Source organism: Trachurus trachurus (genome assembly GCF_905171665.1).
Source record: "Trachurus trachurus genome assembly, chromosome: 3".
NCBI lineage: Eukaryota > Metazoa > Chordata > Actinopteri > Carangiformes > Carangidae > Trachurus > Trachurus trachurus.
Genome location: NC_139893.1, coordinates 28854361 through 28873334, shown reverse-complemented (window position 1 = coordinate 28873334; position 18974 = coordinate 28854361). Strand labels below are relative to the sequence as shown.

Below are 18974 nucleotides of genomic sequence, written 5' to 3'. Positions count from 1 at the left end.
TCAGGCTATAATAATCCAGCATTTGAAGTTCAGCCTGTGTGAGTTTGTATTTCATACAGAAAAATTGCAGCTACAATGACAACGCAAACGTCTGAACTGTTTCATATCATATTTTCATGAAAAACAAGAACAGAGGCCACTCGTGTTTGACGTACATGAAGGTCTGAGTTTGTCCAGAAGGTTTTGACAGAATTTATGATTTTCTAAACCTCATGAAGAAGAGTGTTAAACTGTACACACACGCACACATGCACACTGCAGCAGATCCGAACTCCGAAAATGAGTGGAAACTGAAACCAGAGAAGTGCCTGTGATTGTCCAAATGAATGAAATTAGAAACAAATGTGCGGCTGCAGAGCTGCACTCATGCTGCGTGATCACAGCCTGGTGAAGCTGCAGCGAGGCTTCACTGTTCCTCTTCTCTCTTCAAAAACAATCTGAGGAGCGTTGATGTCTGCCAATGCAGACATGTTGCAGACTGAAGCCCCCCTAACAGAGTCCCCCAGGCTTCAAGGAAACAACATGAACTACCCCCGGGGTGCTGCTGGTGGTTGTTGTTGTGGTGGTGGGTCTGGGATACAGGCCACGCAGCTCGGAACCAAGACAAAGGGAAACGAGTTTATGATGGAAAATTAGGCTGAGGGGGGGGAGGGGCTGTGGCACAGGAAATGAATGCTTGTGTGTGTGCGCATGTGTCTGGGTACACATGTACACGTGTGTAGTGTAAACATGTAGGGCAACCAGAAGCGACCAGTGCAGCCCCCTCCATGTTAACACCACAGGCCAAACATCTGTGTGACAGCAGGAGGAGAAGAAGGTATGGACATGTGCTCACTTGTTCACTGTGTTGATGACATTGATTAGTGAGCTTCAGTGATTGACCCACTGCTCTGTTTTGATCATCATTGATCGCTATTGATCACCTGCTACAGATCAACTGAACTTGACTGCAGCTGGTCTCTCACACTGGGCGGCTGACGTCGTCCGTCCTCTCAGCAGCGTCTCGTCGTCTCTCAGCCGTAAACTACCAGGGTCTGTGTGTCTGTGGTTGTGACTCAGCTCGGCCTCTGGACGGTCAGGATGGAGCAGCACCAGGCTGATTTCATCTCTCACATGTTGCACCAGTCATTGATTCATTCATTCACCGTGAGCCTGGTGTGTAAAACGTCCCACTGAGCGTTAATACGTCTCATTTATGAGCTGACACAAAGCTAAACTGTCCAGAGCGTTATCCCTCGTATGACCACAGAGCCTGGACTCACACTGTCTGTTCTCAGACCACTGATGTGATGTGGTCAGTGTGAGTGTGAGTGTGTGTATGAGTGTGTGTGTGAGTGTGTGTGTGGTGATGAGTAAGGCGGTGAGCGCACTGGGCTGATGTGATGCCTGCTGATGCTGGACGGAGCAGAAAGAGCCCAGTGTCTGAGGGGAGGACACCTGCAGAGGACAAATGTCCTCAGTGACGCAGTGACACACACAGACACACACACACACACACTCTGTCTCTCCATTACACTTGCTCAATGTCTGTCTCTATATTTCAGCATCAACCCATCTTCAGTCATCTCTGACACTGCTCCTCTCTCTGTCTTTCTCTCTCTCTCTGATACACTCACACTATTTCCAGCTGAGACTGCAGAAAAGTCTGCAGTTTGTCTTTTAGTGAACAGAAAGTAAAAGTTGTTTGTGACCAAGTCTAAAGCATTGCTGAGTAACTATTTTTCCTTAAAATCATTTTGAATTTCATTGACTTGTACAGGAGAACAGCTCCTGCCATTGACACAGCTGGTTCATATTAAAATGTTATGGGAATAAAGGAGCAGCATTGTTCCTGTTGTATGAATCCAGTTATCATAACTACATCTGTCATTAAAATATAATTTTATTGGGTGACATAAAACAGTTAAGATGCTTTTTATAGAAAATCACAGTATGCATCTGCTTTTTATAGAAAATCACAGTATGCATCTGCTTTTAACATGGGGATCAGGACTAACCAGCTCATCTGAAACTACGACTGAATGTTGTTTACTTTGAAGTAAAGAGGAGATGCTCCAGGACTGAACAGGGTCAAAGATGCCATGATGAGAAAGATCTGCACAAGTAAAGAAAAAAGGCTGAGTGAGCGAGAGAGATGAGCTGCGAGGCCGTGTGGCTTAAAAGGAATTTTCTTTTTTTAAACACAGTCCAGAAGCAGCACAGCCAAAAGAAAAAAAATGGAGGAAATGTGTTGGACACTTGTGTTCAACTGAACAGTCTGAAGACATGTCAGACTCAGCATGGCCTTCATCAACAGAGGAGACATCTCACATCCAGAGCAGATTAAAAGTCTGACAACCAACAGCTGATACTGAGGGAATAAAGGGCTGAATGGATCCTATGGTGGCCCTGAGGGCTCAACTCACTGCAACTTAAAGGGATAGTTCAACATTTTGGCAAATTAGCCCATTGCCATAATCGCTATAGTCATAGCAATAGGTTCGTTACCTATAATTGTCGGTGCAAGCTATTTTTTAGAACCGCTGAGCCAAGCAGCGAGCTGCTCAGAGCTACGCTACGGAGGCTAATGGGATTTCTTGGTTTCCCTCATCAAACTCATCAAATACACAATCCAACAACTCCAAAACGCTCTTGTGGACAAGTTGTGACCTGCACATTCACCACGCTCTGAGATAATAACGGAACGTTACGAGACGGAGCCGTTTTAGAGGTAACCGCTGATGCACGTTGCCTTCAGGGACAGTTTTTCAGCAAGCAGTCCCTCCATCACTTGTTGTATTCTGAATTTGTAGCACGTTTGCGTTTGCATGTGATTTCTTGAGCCCTCAGGGCCCCCGTAGAAGATTCCTCCCCAGCTATAATTTCCTCTAAACTGTGTTTTTCAGACATTAGATAAAGAAAAAAGACAAATACAGAAGCTTAAAGAGTTAAAAAATTCAGCAATATCAGCTGGAAAAACTATCAACAGCGAGTTCAAATGTTCAAAAAAACAGATTTTAAAACTGAATCATGACTTCTCCTAAACTGTTATACTTAAATATCTTTTTGGAAATCACTCAGGAGGACTCACTAAAACGTGTTGCTTGTAAAAACATGTTTGCAGCAGCCAGTTGACGGAACAGTGCACGACACGTGCATGTGTTTGTGCACGTGTAGATTTTTTCCCGAGGTGGAGGTGTTGCCATCCTGCACAAGTCCCACATGAACGCAGTGTTCCTGCTGCGACCTCCACAGACCGAACATAAAAAAACAGTGGGCATCAAACATGCTTTTTGGAAAACAGAAACAATTAATACAAGTTTGGAGGCCGTGCTGCTGCAGAACTGAATGTGCTGGTTCAGAGCAGAGAGGGTGAAGGACGTGAAGTAAAAGTCTGTCTGTCTGTCTGTCCCCAAGAAACTGACCATGGGTTGAAGCCATGGGAGCTTTGAGGCTGGAGAGGATATAACAATATATCAAAAAGCGTCCATTGCGTAAAGTCCTCTGTGTGAAACGTCAGTGCTGGGAAACTGTGGTAGATAAGACGAGATTGGGGAAACTCAGAGATAAACAAGAAAACTGTCAGCTGAGATGTCCTGCACTCAGTGGAAACTGAAAGTGAAAAGAGTTTGGCTCCTAAAATAGGACAGAGATCCAAGATCAGCTCATCGACTCTCAGCACAAACCAAGTCAGGTTTTGATGTTAAGGCTGTTGTGTGAGCAGTGAATAAGAACAATGTGTCATTAACCTCTGATCTGGCCGAAGTCATGATGATAACGTTATTGCAGAGTAAAATAAAACTGTTTTTAAAGTCTTTTTTTGTGTAGAGACCACAGTCCTATCTCTGTTGAGAGGATTGTATGCATTCAGCCTCTCTGCTACATGGACCACTCAGATGTAGAGTAAAAATATTTTCAGAAATGATGACTGGGTATTTACTTAATTATTCTCATAGATTTAAAGAAAGTAAAAACACCAGGAGCTTGTGTTAACCACAGATCTAATTTCAGGCAGCAAAAACCCATTCAGAGGAAACAGAAGTGAAAACTAATTTATGGTTTTAGTTCTCACATGTTGGTGGGATTTTAATGAGGGTTTATTTCATTTTACTTCTCTGTACCTTTATTTTCAATTATGTGCTCACACTCAGTAAACTCACTTTGATGTGCAAAAAAAAAATTGTGTCCAGCTCTTGGAGAACATGACAGTTGGCACATTTGACCATTATAAAACATTTTTAAAATTGCAATTAATTTGCGATTAAATATTATATTAAATATTAAACATACTGATGGTTGAGACGTTCATTATAAATGTAGTTGAGACTCTCCAGTCGAGTTAACAAAGAAGAGAAAGGGAAACTCAAGCTACAGTTTTTCAGAAGTTATTATGACTTTTCTTTTTTTTTTCTCTGAAATGAGAAAAGAGTGCGCACGCATGCACACACGCACACACGCACGCACCCACATACACTCAGCCTGCGGCCAGAACTTGGCCTGTTTTCAGCCTGTTCATCATTGCTCCATTTGTATTGGCCTACATCAGCTATAGATGTGGATTAGTGTAAAGAGAAGAGTCCACTGGAAAAAAAATCTATTGGCCACTTGTTTGGTTTATGCTTTAATAGTTGTGGCTTTAAAACTGAGCCAGACAACATGATGAGGGTTTAATCTAATCTTTGGTTCAACCATCAGACACACACTGACTCACAACACTCCTAAAACACACTCCTATATAAATGAAAAGGTCACATGAATAAGAGAAGCTGAGGAGAATTAACCTGCTGATTTTCTCCTGATGATACAGCTGCAGCAACATTAACCTGGAGCCACAGTTTTCTGTTTTACTGTCAAAAACACTCGGCCTACCTCACTTTCACTCACAGGAAAAAATGTTAAACAAGAACTTACTGAGGACTACGATGAAGCTCTGATTGTCCAGGAGGAGCCACAGTCCAAAGCCCATGATGACGGCCCCGAACAGCTGGAGAGCAAACACACATGCACACTGGTCAGAAGAACTCATTAACAGGTGGGTAGGTGTGTTTGGAGGACACATGCAGCTCGGTTTGGCTTTTTTAAACAGCAACAACCACAGACTGTAAATAAAGATGGACGCTGTGTGAGTGAGTAACTTTAGTCATCTTGGAAAAGCCTAACTTGATGTTGTTTCAAAAATGGGCAAAGAGGAATGGCCTGAGTTATGGGCGTTTGAAAAACAAGGTTGGATAGTTTGGTGTATCATTGGGTGAATAACACATGATACAGAGATTATTGCAGATATGTACTGTTGTTATCTTAATATTAATCTCTATCCATCACTTTCTTGTGTCCCCAGAAACACTTTCTTGTGTTGTGTCTTTTTGTGCATTTGTTGCCAAATTGATGAAGATGTTTTTTCTCAAGCTGCAGTCTGTTGAGCTCACACAAATACTCCTGACCAGCTTTCACAATATTTCTGGTTAACTTTGTGGTTTTTAGACATTATTGGACAAAGAAAAGTAAAAAGACAGAAGCTTAAATTAAGTTGAAAGTTTCTCACTCAGCAAAATATCAGCTGGATAAATGTTCAACTGGCAAAAACAGATTTTTGAACTGAATTGTGACTTTTCCTGTTATATTTCATTATCTTTTTGGATTCACTAAAACATATTGCTTGTAAAAATGTGTTGGCAGCAGTCAGTTGAAGGCCCAGTGCATGTGCTTGTGTATGCACATGTGAAGGATTTTGCTGAGGTGGAGTTGTTGCCATCCTGCACGAGTTTGAGAGTTCCCAGTTGGCTACCTCGTCAGAAACGCCTCCTCAAGCGAGACTTCCAACTCTGAAACTTGGACGAACTTCAGTGACCACAGGCTCACCACCCAAGATGGCTGCTCTGTGCGTCCAAGGTGAATACAAGCTGAACATTAAGCTGTTTATCAGCCACTGTGTGTTATTTTGAGTCACTATTTTACTATATATATATATTTCTATATTAGCCGCACAGACAGTATTGCGCAACTTCCACCTGTAGGCGTATTATATTACTTACCGGTACATGCACAAACTATCACAGTGTAGCTATTGTTATCGGTTGGTATTATCTAGCAACGCAAACAACAACAGCTAACAAAAGGGTTGCTTTTCTTGTTACCATGTCAGTTCAGATGTGTGTCTTTCCCAGATCTGTTTTTGTACCAGGATGTAAATGTTTATTTCTGCTTTAAGTTGCTTTAACATCAGAGTTTACGGAGACTGACTCACTATTGAAGACACACTCTGGTGGTCAGGAGAGGAACTGTAGCTTCTGGTTCTTTCACAGTTTCATTCACAAAAGTTGATGTTTGGCTGCAATATATCATTTTTTGTTATCAGTATTTCTAAGTAAGTATCTTAATTGCTTAATCATTTTCCCCATAAAATGCCAGATAATGTGATTATATTTCAGTCCAGACTAATTAATTGTAGAAGCAGCTCCAGTTGTATACTTGTATTTATTTTCTTACTTAGGTTACAACTCAGTTTTATTGTTTAGTTGGTGAGGTTGAGATTTATTTTCTATTTTTTGTTTAACTTTTTTTGGCTCTTGTTGTGTTGTGTTTTTAGTATTGGTTCTAATTTTATCTTATTTCATATTTGTCGTCTCATTTTATATTGAGCTTGTACAGCACCTTGGATGACAGCATTTGTTTTAAATGTGCTATATAAATAAACTTTAACATTGTCGTGGTTTATGTGTAGCTCTTCATCTAACATCTAAACATGAATGAGTTGTCATTGATGAACGCCTCCTGTTAAGTTACAGTACATGACTCCTTACAATTCCTGGTGGATGCTGCATAGTAAAAGTTTTGAACTGGTTTCCCAGAAGATAAACTTGTTCAGTGAGGCAGCGGCTTCAGTGTTTATTTACTGCTGATCCATCTCAGATAGTGAAATGTAGCTGATATTTGAAATGAAGAACAGGCAGGAAGGGGGGAAACCACAGAGATCCGACCAGAAGCTAAGATAATGAAACCTGATAAGAGGTTTTAAAACAACTACTTGCAAGTTCTACATCTCCTCTCTCAGGCTTTTCAGTGGTCGACGTCAGCCAATCCGAAGAGACGAGGCTCTGAGCCTCTCATCTGATTGGCTGACAGTTTCCTGAGTGATCCAAACAACTTCAGCTTCACACTTCATTGTAATTTCTTCCAAATGTGTGCGCATATAGGCTGAGACGAAAGTACAGTTTCTCAACCAGCATCTTGCAGTGCCATAGCAATAATAATAAATAGATTAAAAACCAAGTTAAAAACATAGCAGGTAAAAAACAACAACAAATAGAGCAGATTTCACTTAGAGAAACCAAATCCTGCAAGTGTTGGATGATGGGTCTAGGTGGACAGCGCTTGGAAACAATATAAAATTATCATTACATTTTGATAATGTTGACAAATTCACTGAGGTCTCAACCTCAGCAGCCTCAGTGGTAAACATTACTTGTTTGTTCCCTGTCAGTTTTAGTGCAAATGAATTGAATTGAATATATGATTGATATGAAAATAGTATTTTAAATGGAATACTAAACTACTTTATTTATCAAACCAAAGACCCTGAGCCGACCATTCACAGTATTGTATTCACTGTGCAGGATTACTCACACTGCGTGCATGCCATGTACTATGTGTTTGTAAGGTTGCTAAGAAGCTCTTGACCTCAGATCACAGATTTCATTTCCACCACCAAGGGAGGAAATGAGAAAGTGAGGGAGTATCGCCATGGTAACTAGGCCATGAACACATCGTCTGCAAAGTAATTAAAACTCATAGACGGAATGTTTGACAGCGGACAAACACAACTTCAGATACTTATACATTCAACACTGTACAGTAACACTAATATTCACTGTGACTGATGCACATCACAAATATGTACTGTTAGCTTCATTAGTCTTTAGCCGTGTCTGTCGCTTTTTGTGTCCCCGGAAACACTTCTGTTATGTTGTTTTTACAGTGCTTTCATGTGTTTACACGTTTTTTCTAGTGTGTTCAGTGTGTCCACAGTAGTTTAAGCTGCTGTCATCAGCACATCAAGACCAAACAGCAGATCATTAACAAACAATGTTTAATAGAGTGAATGTGAAACCAGAGCTTCAAGGTGGAGGTACAGTATAATAATAAAAAAAAATTTGTATCTACTCTGATAAACAGATAACAGCTCCTTCAGTCAAATCTGTCTGGAATCACTCCAACTGATCACAACTTTTATATCTAAAGTTTGTTGAAGTTGTTTTATCAGTTCCAGTGAACTTAACTCCTGAAATTACGTTAAACCAACAACTTAACCTGAGCTCAGTTAAATTACACTTTTTTAAGGCCCCATGATAGGAAAGAACAGTTTTTTCAGCTTTAATCCTGTATCTACATGTTAATTGTTCATGTATGTCTCGATGCCAAAATCATGTCAAAAAGTTATTATCTAACGTTATTATTCTCTTCCTGTAAAACGTTTGATTTGATGTTTTCCTAATTTTGTGTCTAATTGAAAACTGTTTTTTGTATTATACATCCCTCCCCAAACCACAAATCCACCATGAGTGTCAGGATCAGCATGCCTTCAAGGCAGGGCTATTCAATTACAAATTCAGTTGGGCCAGATTTTAAAACCGAGACCTTAAGCTGGGCCAGACATTTTCAGCTGTCAGTATGGAGGAGGTAAAGACAAATGAGCAGCATTTTTAAAACCCAGCAATACTAAAAACAAATCTACACAGCTGGAAAAAAGAGAATAAGTCAGTAAAAGAATTATGATGGTAGTGGTAGTGAAGACGTAGGCCTATGATAAATGTTTTTTACTTTTTTGAGTTTTAGTTGAGTTGTTAACATGTGGCGCTTTACAACCAAAAGTTCCAGGGACTTTTAGTTTCTGGAACTTTTTTTTTTTTTGGGGGGGGGGGGGGGGGGGTCACTTAAAGGTTCCCGTGTCAATCAATCAATCAATCAATCAATCAATCAATCAATCAATCAATCAATCAATCAATCAATCAATCAATCAATCAATCAATCAATCAAAATCTTTATTTATCCCCAAGGGGCAATTAAAAGCAGCAAGCTTAAGTTAAAAGCAAAACCAAACAAAAACAACGAAAATAGCCGCCTGCCACGGAGTGTGAGGTCCGTCGTCAGACGGGGAGACTCGGTCTCGCTGACTGGGGCACACCACAGCACAGGGCAGCGAGACCTTGGCTGTCTTATGACGGACGTCCGCCGCAGCAATCCGTTACAAGCAGCTGTGGCACGACACAGTGTTTCTCGAGACCAGGCTGACCGACCAGGCCTGGGTTCTATCCTATCTATTCTATCCATCTATATGTTATATACAGGCTGTGGTTCTATCAGCATATTCTAAAACAACACACTACATTGTGGGTGGGTTGTGTGTTGCTAGGCTACGTGGAGTGTTGCATTCACTTTCTGAACTACAGTAGTAGTAAGGGCATTTTAGCAGATATTTGACCAATCTGGGAACTAAATCCTTACCAAGAAATTTCTTCACAGTTGTCTTTAGGAACATGCGTAGTATGACGTCTTAAAATGTTGAAATTCAACTCCCGTGGGAAACCCCCTAAAAAACGACTCAAAGTTGGGGTACCCGGTAACTGGATTTTTGAACATTCCGAAATGTTAAATTTGGCCTTGAGTAACTTGTGAGGGGTCAAACTAGGGGTTTTTCATGATTCTGAGTTGATTGCAAACATTAGTTTTACACCCAAAACACTCCTTGGTGGAGAAAAAAACAGCCACACCCACTTTTCTTGTTCATCGGAACCCCCATCACCACCACCAATAGAATGTATTGCAGAGAAGCCATTCCTTATCATTGCAGAGGTTGTGTTACATAATACTACTAAATACTCAATATAACTTTCTACCCTTTTTTCTATTTTTTTTTCTATTATATTTCTACAGACCCTCCAGGATTTTGTGGCGTCGCTAAATTTATTAAAAAAGTTATTATAGATGTAATTTATTATGCAGATCGGTAGCAAGCAGCGAGAGAGAAAACAGTGGACATGCACCAGATTTCACATACCAGCAACAACTGAAACAAGTTTGTTCGAAATGAAGATGGGAAAAGTACAAAAAATACACAGTGGTGCTACATTGATTGCAAACATGATAATGTTAATCTGCACACACACTGAGCATCAATCTCCATCGAGCATCCAGGCTCTAAGGGGTCGTTTTTGAAGAATGGAAAAAGATGTTGCAGTGTGTCACAAACTTGTTCATTCCAGCTTGGGCCTATTGCTTGGTCATAGCCGTGGTAGCTGTTGTAGTGTATTATGGGATTTGTAATGTGAGTAATGTGAATGCTATATTGGTGGGCCATTATTAACATAATAGGGCCATATAAAAGTGTCGCAGGACAGATCTGGCCCCCAGGTTTTTGACATGACATTGACGTGTGTGCTAGATTAATGTCCAACAATGTAAAAAGGTAGAATATAAGTTATATTAAATATTCAGTAGTAATAGTAGAAGTTTTTTTGTGACATTAAAGAAAACCTCTGTCATACACAGGAATAGCTGATCTCTAATGTATTCTATTGAGTATAGTAGATCACCTTTATTATAATAGCCTAAACCGTTCTGCAAAAATCCTTGCGATGACAATAGGCCTACACCATGTTTTCCTAGCTTGATAGCTAATGGGGCAGTCAGCTAGCATTTAGGAAAATAAAATGGTCAGAGATGGTCATCAGATTCAGTCGCACATAGGAGTTGGCTAACTAACCATATTATTTACTGTTATTTACCAACTAACAGCCATTTTGGTAAGACTTTGACGCCTATCTCTATAATGCATTATAACCATACTTATAATGAGTTATAATGTGGTTATAGCATTGTATAACTATAATTATAAACATTCATAAATTATCATAATGCTTTATAACAATAATCATAACACACTATAAAACATTTTATGATGACTTATAAGGTCAGGTATAATAATACGTTATAATTGTTAGTAACTGGCTGACAATGCCCACGTCAATAATACATCGTAAATATAGTTATGTGTTATAATTGGCTTATAAAAGTGTATAACCATCATTATAAATACTCATAAATGATCATAAGGCTTTATAACAATAAGCATAACACATCATAGAGCATTTTATAATGGCTTAAGGTCAAGTATTACAATAGAGTTATAATGGTCTATAATATGTTATGCTTATTGTTATTGTTATGGCCTTATGGTAATTTATGAGTGTTTATTATGATAGTTATACACAACTATAAGCCAATTGTAACACATTATAACTATATTTTAATGCATTATCAATGTGGGCATTGTCAGTGAGTTCCTAATAGTTATAATATATTAATACCTGACCTTATAAGACAAGATAAAATGCTTTATAGTGTGTTATGATTATTGTTATAAAGCATTATAATCATTTATGAGTGTTTATAACCATAGTTATACAGTGCTATAACTGCATTATAACTTTTATTATTATAACCCATTATAAGTATGACAATAATGCATTATAGAGATAGGCATCAAATAAAGTGTTACCACAATTTTTAAGTTTCTTATGCATGTTATCAACGCAATGACATGACATATTTCAAGTTCTTATGCTCTCACATAAGGTGTAAAAAGTGTCTGTCAATGATCTAAGGTTGTATATGGCTTCAACATGTCTAGCACTAGCTAACTCCAAAATTCCTCACTTTTAATGCTAACCAACTACAACTACCACTAAACAATACTTAGGCCGATTTACCATGGCAATAAATAAAAAGTAGAAGAAAGCAACCTTTTAATGTACATGTACCCAATAGTGAGAAGTGTGTGTCTGTGTGTAGGCTATGTGTATGTTTCCGTTTTTACTGGTATGTGAAATCTGGTGTGCACCTCATGTCTTTCCTTCTCTCTCGCTCCCGATCCGCATACAACTTAAAGGGATAGTTCACCCAAAATTCAAATTTCACTCATTATCTACTCACCCTCATGTCAACTAAGAGCTGTGAGAATTTTCAGAGTCCTCCGTTCCTTCTCCGAGTTACGGGGGGTCCGCGCAGCAGTATTTGTCCATATAATGGTTGTGAATGGACACCACGTTTCTTCGTCCAAAAAGACACACCAAAAAACATCCAAATACCTCCATACTGCTCGTCTGTAATGTCCCTCTTGTATTGAAGCCCCGACATGAGAAATTGTTCCGAAAAAAATTAAATAAGTCTATATTTTAAGCTTGTTTGTAGCGGAAGCTCCCAGTGTCTCAGTTCACTGCTCTGCCTGTGTAAGTGCAAATCTCACGTGATTTGCACTGACCGGCGGAACAATTTCTCATGTCGGGGCTTCAATACAAGAGGGACATTACAGACGAGCAGTATGGAGGTATTTGGATGTTTTTTGGTGTGTCTTTTTGGACGAAGAAACGTGGTGTCCATTCACAACCATTATATGGACAAATACTGCTGCGCAGACCCCCCCGTAACTCAGAGAAGGAACGGAGGACTCTGAAAATTCTCACAGCTATTAGTTGACATGAGGGTGAGTAGATAATGAGTGAAATTTGAATTTTGGGTGAACTATCCCTTTAATGTTATATGAAAACAATAACTAGTAATAAAAACACAGACATGCAAAAAAACGTAATGGAAACACTGTGGCCACAGCTGACCACAGCTAGTAGCCACAGCGGTCTATGATAGCAAATTTGCAGAAAAGTTGCAGTGGTAAGGCCAAAGAATTCATGATTGAATTTGCATTAAAGTAACATTGCGGAGTTTTTCGGCCTTAAAATAATGTTTCCAGACTCATTGCAATGGTAGAAAAATGGTTAATAGGATGAATGGTGCTGCCGCTGCAGCCTGAGCCGGGTCGCGTCGGCTGAAACTGCACTATGGAACTTCCCTGCACCAACATTCTATTGGTGGTGGTGATGGGGGTTCCGATGAACAAGAAAAGTGGGTGTGGCTGTTTTTTTCTCCACCAAGGAGTGTTTTGGGTGTAAAACTAATGTTTGCAATCAACTCAGAATCATGAAAAACCCCTAGTTTGACCCCTCACAAGTTACTTAAGGCCAAATTTAACATTTCGGAATGTTCAAAAATCCAGTTACCGGGTACCCCAACTTTGAGTCGTTTTTTAGGGGGTTTCCCACGGGAGTTGAATTTCAACATTTTAAGACGTCATACTACGCATGTTCCTAAAGACAACTGTGAAGAAATTTCTTGGTAAGGATTTAGTTCCCAGATTTTCATATGTTGCCCTTACTATAGGGATTTTGAGTTCATTCTTGCAAAATGTGTTTTTCTCAGCTTTTTTTTTTTTTTGGCTCAACCACGAGCTGGGCCACTTGGGTATTGCTTCTGGGCCGCATGTGGCCCGCGGGACGCCATTTGAATAGACCTGCTTTAATGCATGCAGAGAATTTAGGTTTATCAGATAAACAAATTTGAGATTATGGAAAAATTGACACAGATGATGCTTTGACACGTGCCAAGATGCACCTTTAATACAAAGATAATTTTTTATACAGAATTTTCAGTTGTTTCTTTATTCATTTGCACCAGTGATGTAATTCTCACATGTTACTGGCCAGTGAACACACATTGCAATATTTTTGTCTTGTATAGTTTGTTCTTCTCTACTGTATATACTGTAGCTATTCTATTATATTTATAACACTAAGTGGACTTTTTTGTCCAATAACTTGTTCTTGTTATCTTTATTTGCGCAGCACTTATCAAAACCATCTTACAAAGTGATTTGATACAATTTACTTTACAAGAAGATACAGAAATATAAAAATAGACTTTAGCAGATTAAGAAATAGATGAAGAAATGTCCTACAACTCCAGCGGTCGTATGTTCTCTCTTGTGTAGCCTACTGTCTTGTCTGACTTGTCTTGTATGGACATGCTGAATTTGTTCTGGAGGTTTTGTGCATCTTTGTTTTTAGACCAACATCATTTCTGTTGATGGATTTGTTTTGGCTTCTTCCTGCGGTGGGTTCCTTCATTTGCAGCACATTTCCCTGGTCATAATTGTTTTATATTTTCTTGTGTATTTTTGAATTCACAGCTGCAGATTGAAAAGTTTCTATAGCATGCCATATTTGTAGTGTTATGTTATATGCTTACAAAGTCGTCAATGTTTAATGTGAGTTCTTCAGGAAGCCTGAGATGCTCTATCATCTGAATCAGAGATCATGTTGAGTTACAGAAGTTGGTTGAGTCAACGTCCAGATGTGATGTCACGACATCAGCTCTGTGAATGTACTGGACCACGTGCTGAGCACATTCACTGCAGGCTCTGGTGCTGAATCGATGGTCATTTGCATTATAAATATAAAGGCAACTCCATAGAGCAAAAAATAGGAAAGACATGAAGCAGCTCTCTGACAGAGGTAGGAGGTAACAATAAAAAAAATAAAAAATACTCACAAAGAAGATAAGGTTGAAGAGGAACAGAAAGTACTTGGTCGCTGTCACGCAGCCTTTCCCCATGGTGTCTTATCTGCAAACATATAAAAACAAGGGTTACAACACGGCTCACGACACAAACAGCAGCAGTGAAGTCGTTCTATCATGGTGCGTTCATGCTCATACGGTTAAACACAGCGTAGACCCAGAGCTGCTTTGTGAGATGAGCTTGATGTCAACAAGTGGTGACAGATGCTGGAAGAAGCACAGACTTGTGTTGCTAAGCTGGTCTGGATGATCATGATCGGGACTGGGGCGGCTCAAATCTCCAGGATTACAACCGTAAAAACCAGTACAATGACGGGAGGAGGGGCCACAGTCGTCCCCTCTGTGGCCCTGCTCTCTCACGCTTCGTCACCCTCACTCAAGCACTCATACAGGGAATCAATACATCAACATTAATGTGGCAGATCAGAGTATTTTCAGTCAGAAAACTGCAGATTTGTGTGGTGATAAGTTCTTCTTTACTGTTTTTAATGAAGTTACTCTGAACAGTGTTGAGACACCGAGACTGTGCAGAGATATTTGAATAAATGAACCTCAGAAATACCAAACATATGGTTGAAATTAGTGTCACGGTATGTCAGGCTACTTCATCTCTCAGTCACAATAGTTAAAAACAAGATTTAAAATCAGATTTAAAAATAAAATATTTATTATCAGTATATCCCCAACTACCCTGCCTGCCTCAGCCAAGGTTTATAACTTCTGCACATGTTCTGAACACTTTCCATAAACTCATGACTTCATATATTCACATAGATTTCCTTTAATGCATTTCCATAAAGTGAAAAAGCATAAGGCTAAAATAATAAAAACAGTACAAGAGTTGATAAATAGTCAAGAGATATCATAAGAATGCCAGTTTCAGTTTTAATCACAGAAATAAACCTAAACATGTTTATTATCAAAATAAAGTTACATTCATTCGACTGACTTCAGTAAAATAAGGTAGAAAATCAATCAGCATCCATCCATGCTGTAAAATTTCACCTTCACCTGATCACAACAAGCGATGTAGGGAACAGAGATCAGTCTTAGTTTGTACAAGAGTTGTCTCTTTGTCATCACCATAACAAATAATAACTGGAGTAAATGTACATGTGTGTGATGAATGACAGCATCGTTTTCAGCATATGGAAAATGTCGATAAGCTTTCTCCTGCCTGGTGGCCCATATTTCCTGTAAATTCAGCCTGACATGATGAATTTTCCCACCTTCCTCCGTTCTCTAACAGCCTCTTACTGTCCAATAAATCTATGAGGATCTGGGTGAAATGTGGCGTCCGAGCTCAATATTTCCTCCTGGCAATGAAGTGTTTGACCCACATTCCCCCCCATCACTGTAAATGGGTTACTGTTACAACGCTGCCTGTGCCAGTTTGGGGTGGGGGGGGGGGGTGAGGGGGGCACCTGCAGGGATGACAGAGGGAAGAGAATATGCAATGGGAAAGACATTTTTGGCAAAGTGTTGCCCAGAGACCAGATGGAAGATATTAGAGTCAGTAAACAGAGCAGACCGAAGTCGAACAAAGAGCAGGTCTCTGATCCTGCTGCTACAAGACTGGACCCAGATTACTTCACTGAACTTTACTGTGTTTTTATGAAACCTTACAAAATAACCAAGTGAAGAAGATTAAACTGTAGTTGATGCAGTGGAGCCAAACAGTGTCTCTCAATATTTACTACAGCTCCGATTAATCAGTTTGGATTAACCACAACTGTTTGGCTGATTAATTGGAACTGATGACACTTAATAAACTTTTACAAACTAATTGATTAAAATTTCTTTTATAAAGTATAAACAAATTGTCAGCGGCAGGGGTTTTAGCTCCTATAGTGGCTGATAGCTTTTCACTGCTTTCACCAGTCTGGCGATATTGTCTTACTGCAGCAAGACGTTAACGGTGGCACCACTAAAGATAAACTAAATACAAATAAATTGTGTTGACACATTCTTTTCTGCTGCAGACTGCTGGGGACAAAAGAGGTTATTGTGATTAAAAAGAGTTGTAGCCAACTCACTGACTGCACTGACTCTGACCGAGCTGTCTGGACCGTCAGCCGATGAATCGACTATCAGCTTCTTCTTGCTGTAAACTATCGTTCTTATCACAGCCTCGATTGGTTGACGTCTATAGTTCCAACCAAAGATTAGAATGGGTCCAAAACACATCTACAACTGTTTCCTAATGCAGGGGACATGTATAGCCCCCGACCACAAAGGTTGAAGGTCCAAGAAATAGACACAGAAGGAGACTTGATGGCGGCCCAGTTGCACTGTTGTGAACCACAACGAAACAGACTGCTTCATGGGCGATTTCCCCTCTTCGCCTAGCAACCTTGATCACACTATTTCTGACCAAAAGGTTTTCAGGCCCTTAGTTTGTCACAGTTCGAACCATTAGCTGTTAAACTGAGCCGATGTATCATATTAACATTTTCTCAGCTCTTTTGGTGTTTATTGCCATATTAGCTGTGTCTTAATTCAGAGGCTGCTTCCTATAAAAGGGCAGTGTCCCTGAACCCGTGGCCCCAGTTGTAGCCATCAGGGATCACACACCGACATGAAATGGTCTGGTCTATGAAGGATTTTCACTTTGATTTATCATAACCTTGTTATGCTCTTTTTTGTAATTGCATTGGGAAAGTAAAACTGAAAATATGGATCATTCTGTAAAGGGGAGCAAAAGAGTCATGAAACATACTCCAGTAGGCCATTCTAGTGCTAAAAACTTCAATTTGTATTTGCAATTTTAATTCTAACAGATCGATACTTGGTGTCTGTGAATGGATAATAACCTGATACTATGCCCAACTAATCACCTGTGAATTTCCACCAATTCCCCGTTACAAGCCACCTTCACACTGGCCTTGGCATCAAGTGCTGTAGAGTCTTCACACAGAGGAGCCGAGGTCTTTTAAATAAACTCTATGAACTTAGTCTTGTTACCATCTCTTAATTAAACCTTTTATTGGATGAAATCCTGCATGAAACAGCAGGAGGAGAAAACAGAGGAACGCTCGGTCGCTAGCATGTTAGCGGTTAGCTCACCAGCTCCAGTAGGTCATCGACAGCTTGAGAGTCAGAGGAATAAGATCGGTCCAACACTGGAGCACAATGACACTTGCTACCCGTCAGCTTAAGTTTTGTTAACGAGAAATAAATAAATAAATAACACAATATCACCAGTATCCTTAGAATTGCAACATGGTGCCTTCAAGGCCCTGAATTCTGGCCTGGTGGTTGTAAAACATGACAAAGGCTTTTATGTGCTTGTGGAACAAAGGCCCTGTTAAAACGTACAAGTGCCACGGAGCTGCAGCTGCTGAATGGAAATGCTGCAGCAGGAATGCACACGTCGTTTCAATTCATTCACAGGCCTCTAAGTGTTTGAACATGGAGACGTCTTGAAATTAACTTCAAATCAAACCACAGGGACGAGACCGCACGCATGCTGCTGCTTTTCACACAAACAAACAAAAACCTTGGTTTAAAAATGTGCAACAAGAACAGAAATAGGAACACACACTCTCGATTCTCCCCTCGGTTCCTGCTACAGCATCTGGTGGATGTTACGTTATGAAACTGTAAACGTCATGAAGCTGCTGCAGAGATCAGAGGCACCATGAGTTCGAGTCCTGACCCAGTTCACACAGACGCTGAATCTGGGTTGAGTGTCGACTCCGATTGGCCTCGGCGGTCACAGGGAACGCGTCCCGCTCAACACACAGAGCTCACTGTTGATGGCAGTGTGTCCAAGTGATGCAGCCATCACACTTCAAACACACACACACACACTCCAACGCCAATGCCTCACACACACACGCACACAATGACCAGAACTCACAACAAGACGACCAGTGGATTATATAGACAGTGTTAAAATGAACCAGTTCAAAGTTCAATTCATACAGATAAAAATCAACAAATTCATGTTGGAATATTTATTTATTTTAAGCTTCTCATATTTTTCAATAAAACCATCTTGCACAATCCATCAACTGTCAAGATTTACAGACATGAGATAACAAATGTGAAAGAATACAGTTTACCACTTAAAGGGGAACTATGCAAGTCTGGACGCTTTTCTGCTGTTTTGCTAACCCTCCTCCCAACCATGTGCATTTCTTTACCAAAAAGCCGACGAGAAGGCAATCCATGGAGTGGTGGATTACGTTATTTATCATATATGATGTGCGATTTTTGTGTAGTCTTATCTGTCATAAACAAGAGATTAAGGGTCAGGGGACGCGGTTGTGTTGCCACCAAGGTGAGAGCTGGGACACCGGGTCGGGGGCTCTGATCTTGCAAGGTTGGTTTTCAGCCGAGAGATGCTATGTGGAAGGCAGAAAGTCTCCATTCTCCCTGTTACAATTACTGTTTTTTAATTCAGGTAAAAAATTTAGCATATTTAAGGCAAAATAATTCTGCGTAGTTTGTCGGTTGCATAGTTCTTCTTTAAATAATGTGTCCCATTCTGAAAAACATGGTACAGGTAAGTTATTCTGTGTATGGAA

General features: G+C 40.0%; 1 protein-coding gene across 1 annotated transcript in view; it reads right to left on the bottom strand.

The window, feature by feature from the left end:
- The window catches only part of LOC311007715 (CD82 antigen-like), a 34686-nt gene that overhangs the window by 8833 nt on the left and 6879 nt on the right, over positions 1-18974 (bottom strand). Inside the window, exons 2-3 of the mRNA XM_084000998.1 lie at positions 14416-14488; positions 4891-4963 (exon numbers count right to left, since the gene is read on the bottom strand). Coding sequence (XP_083857124.1) covers positions 4891-4963; positions 14416-14478 — 136 coding nt within the window. The 5' untranslated portion in view covers positions 14479-14488. The remainder of the gene's footprint in view (positions 1-4890; positions 4964-14415; positions 14489-18974) is intronic.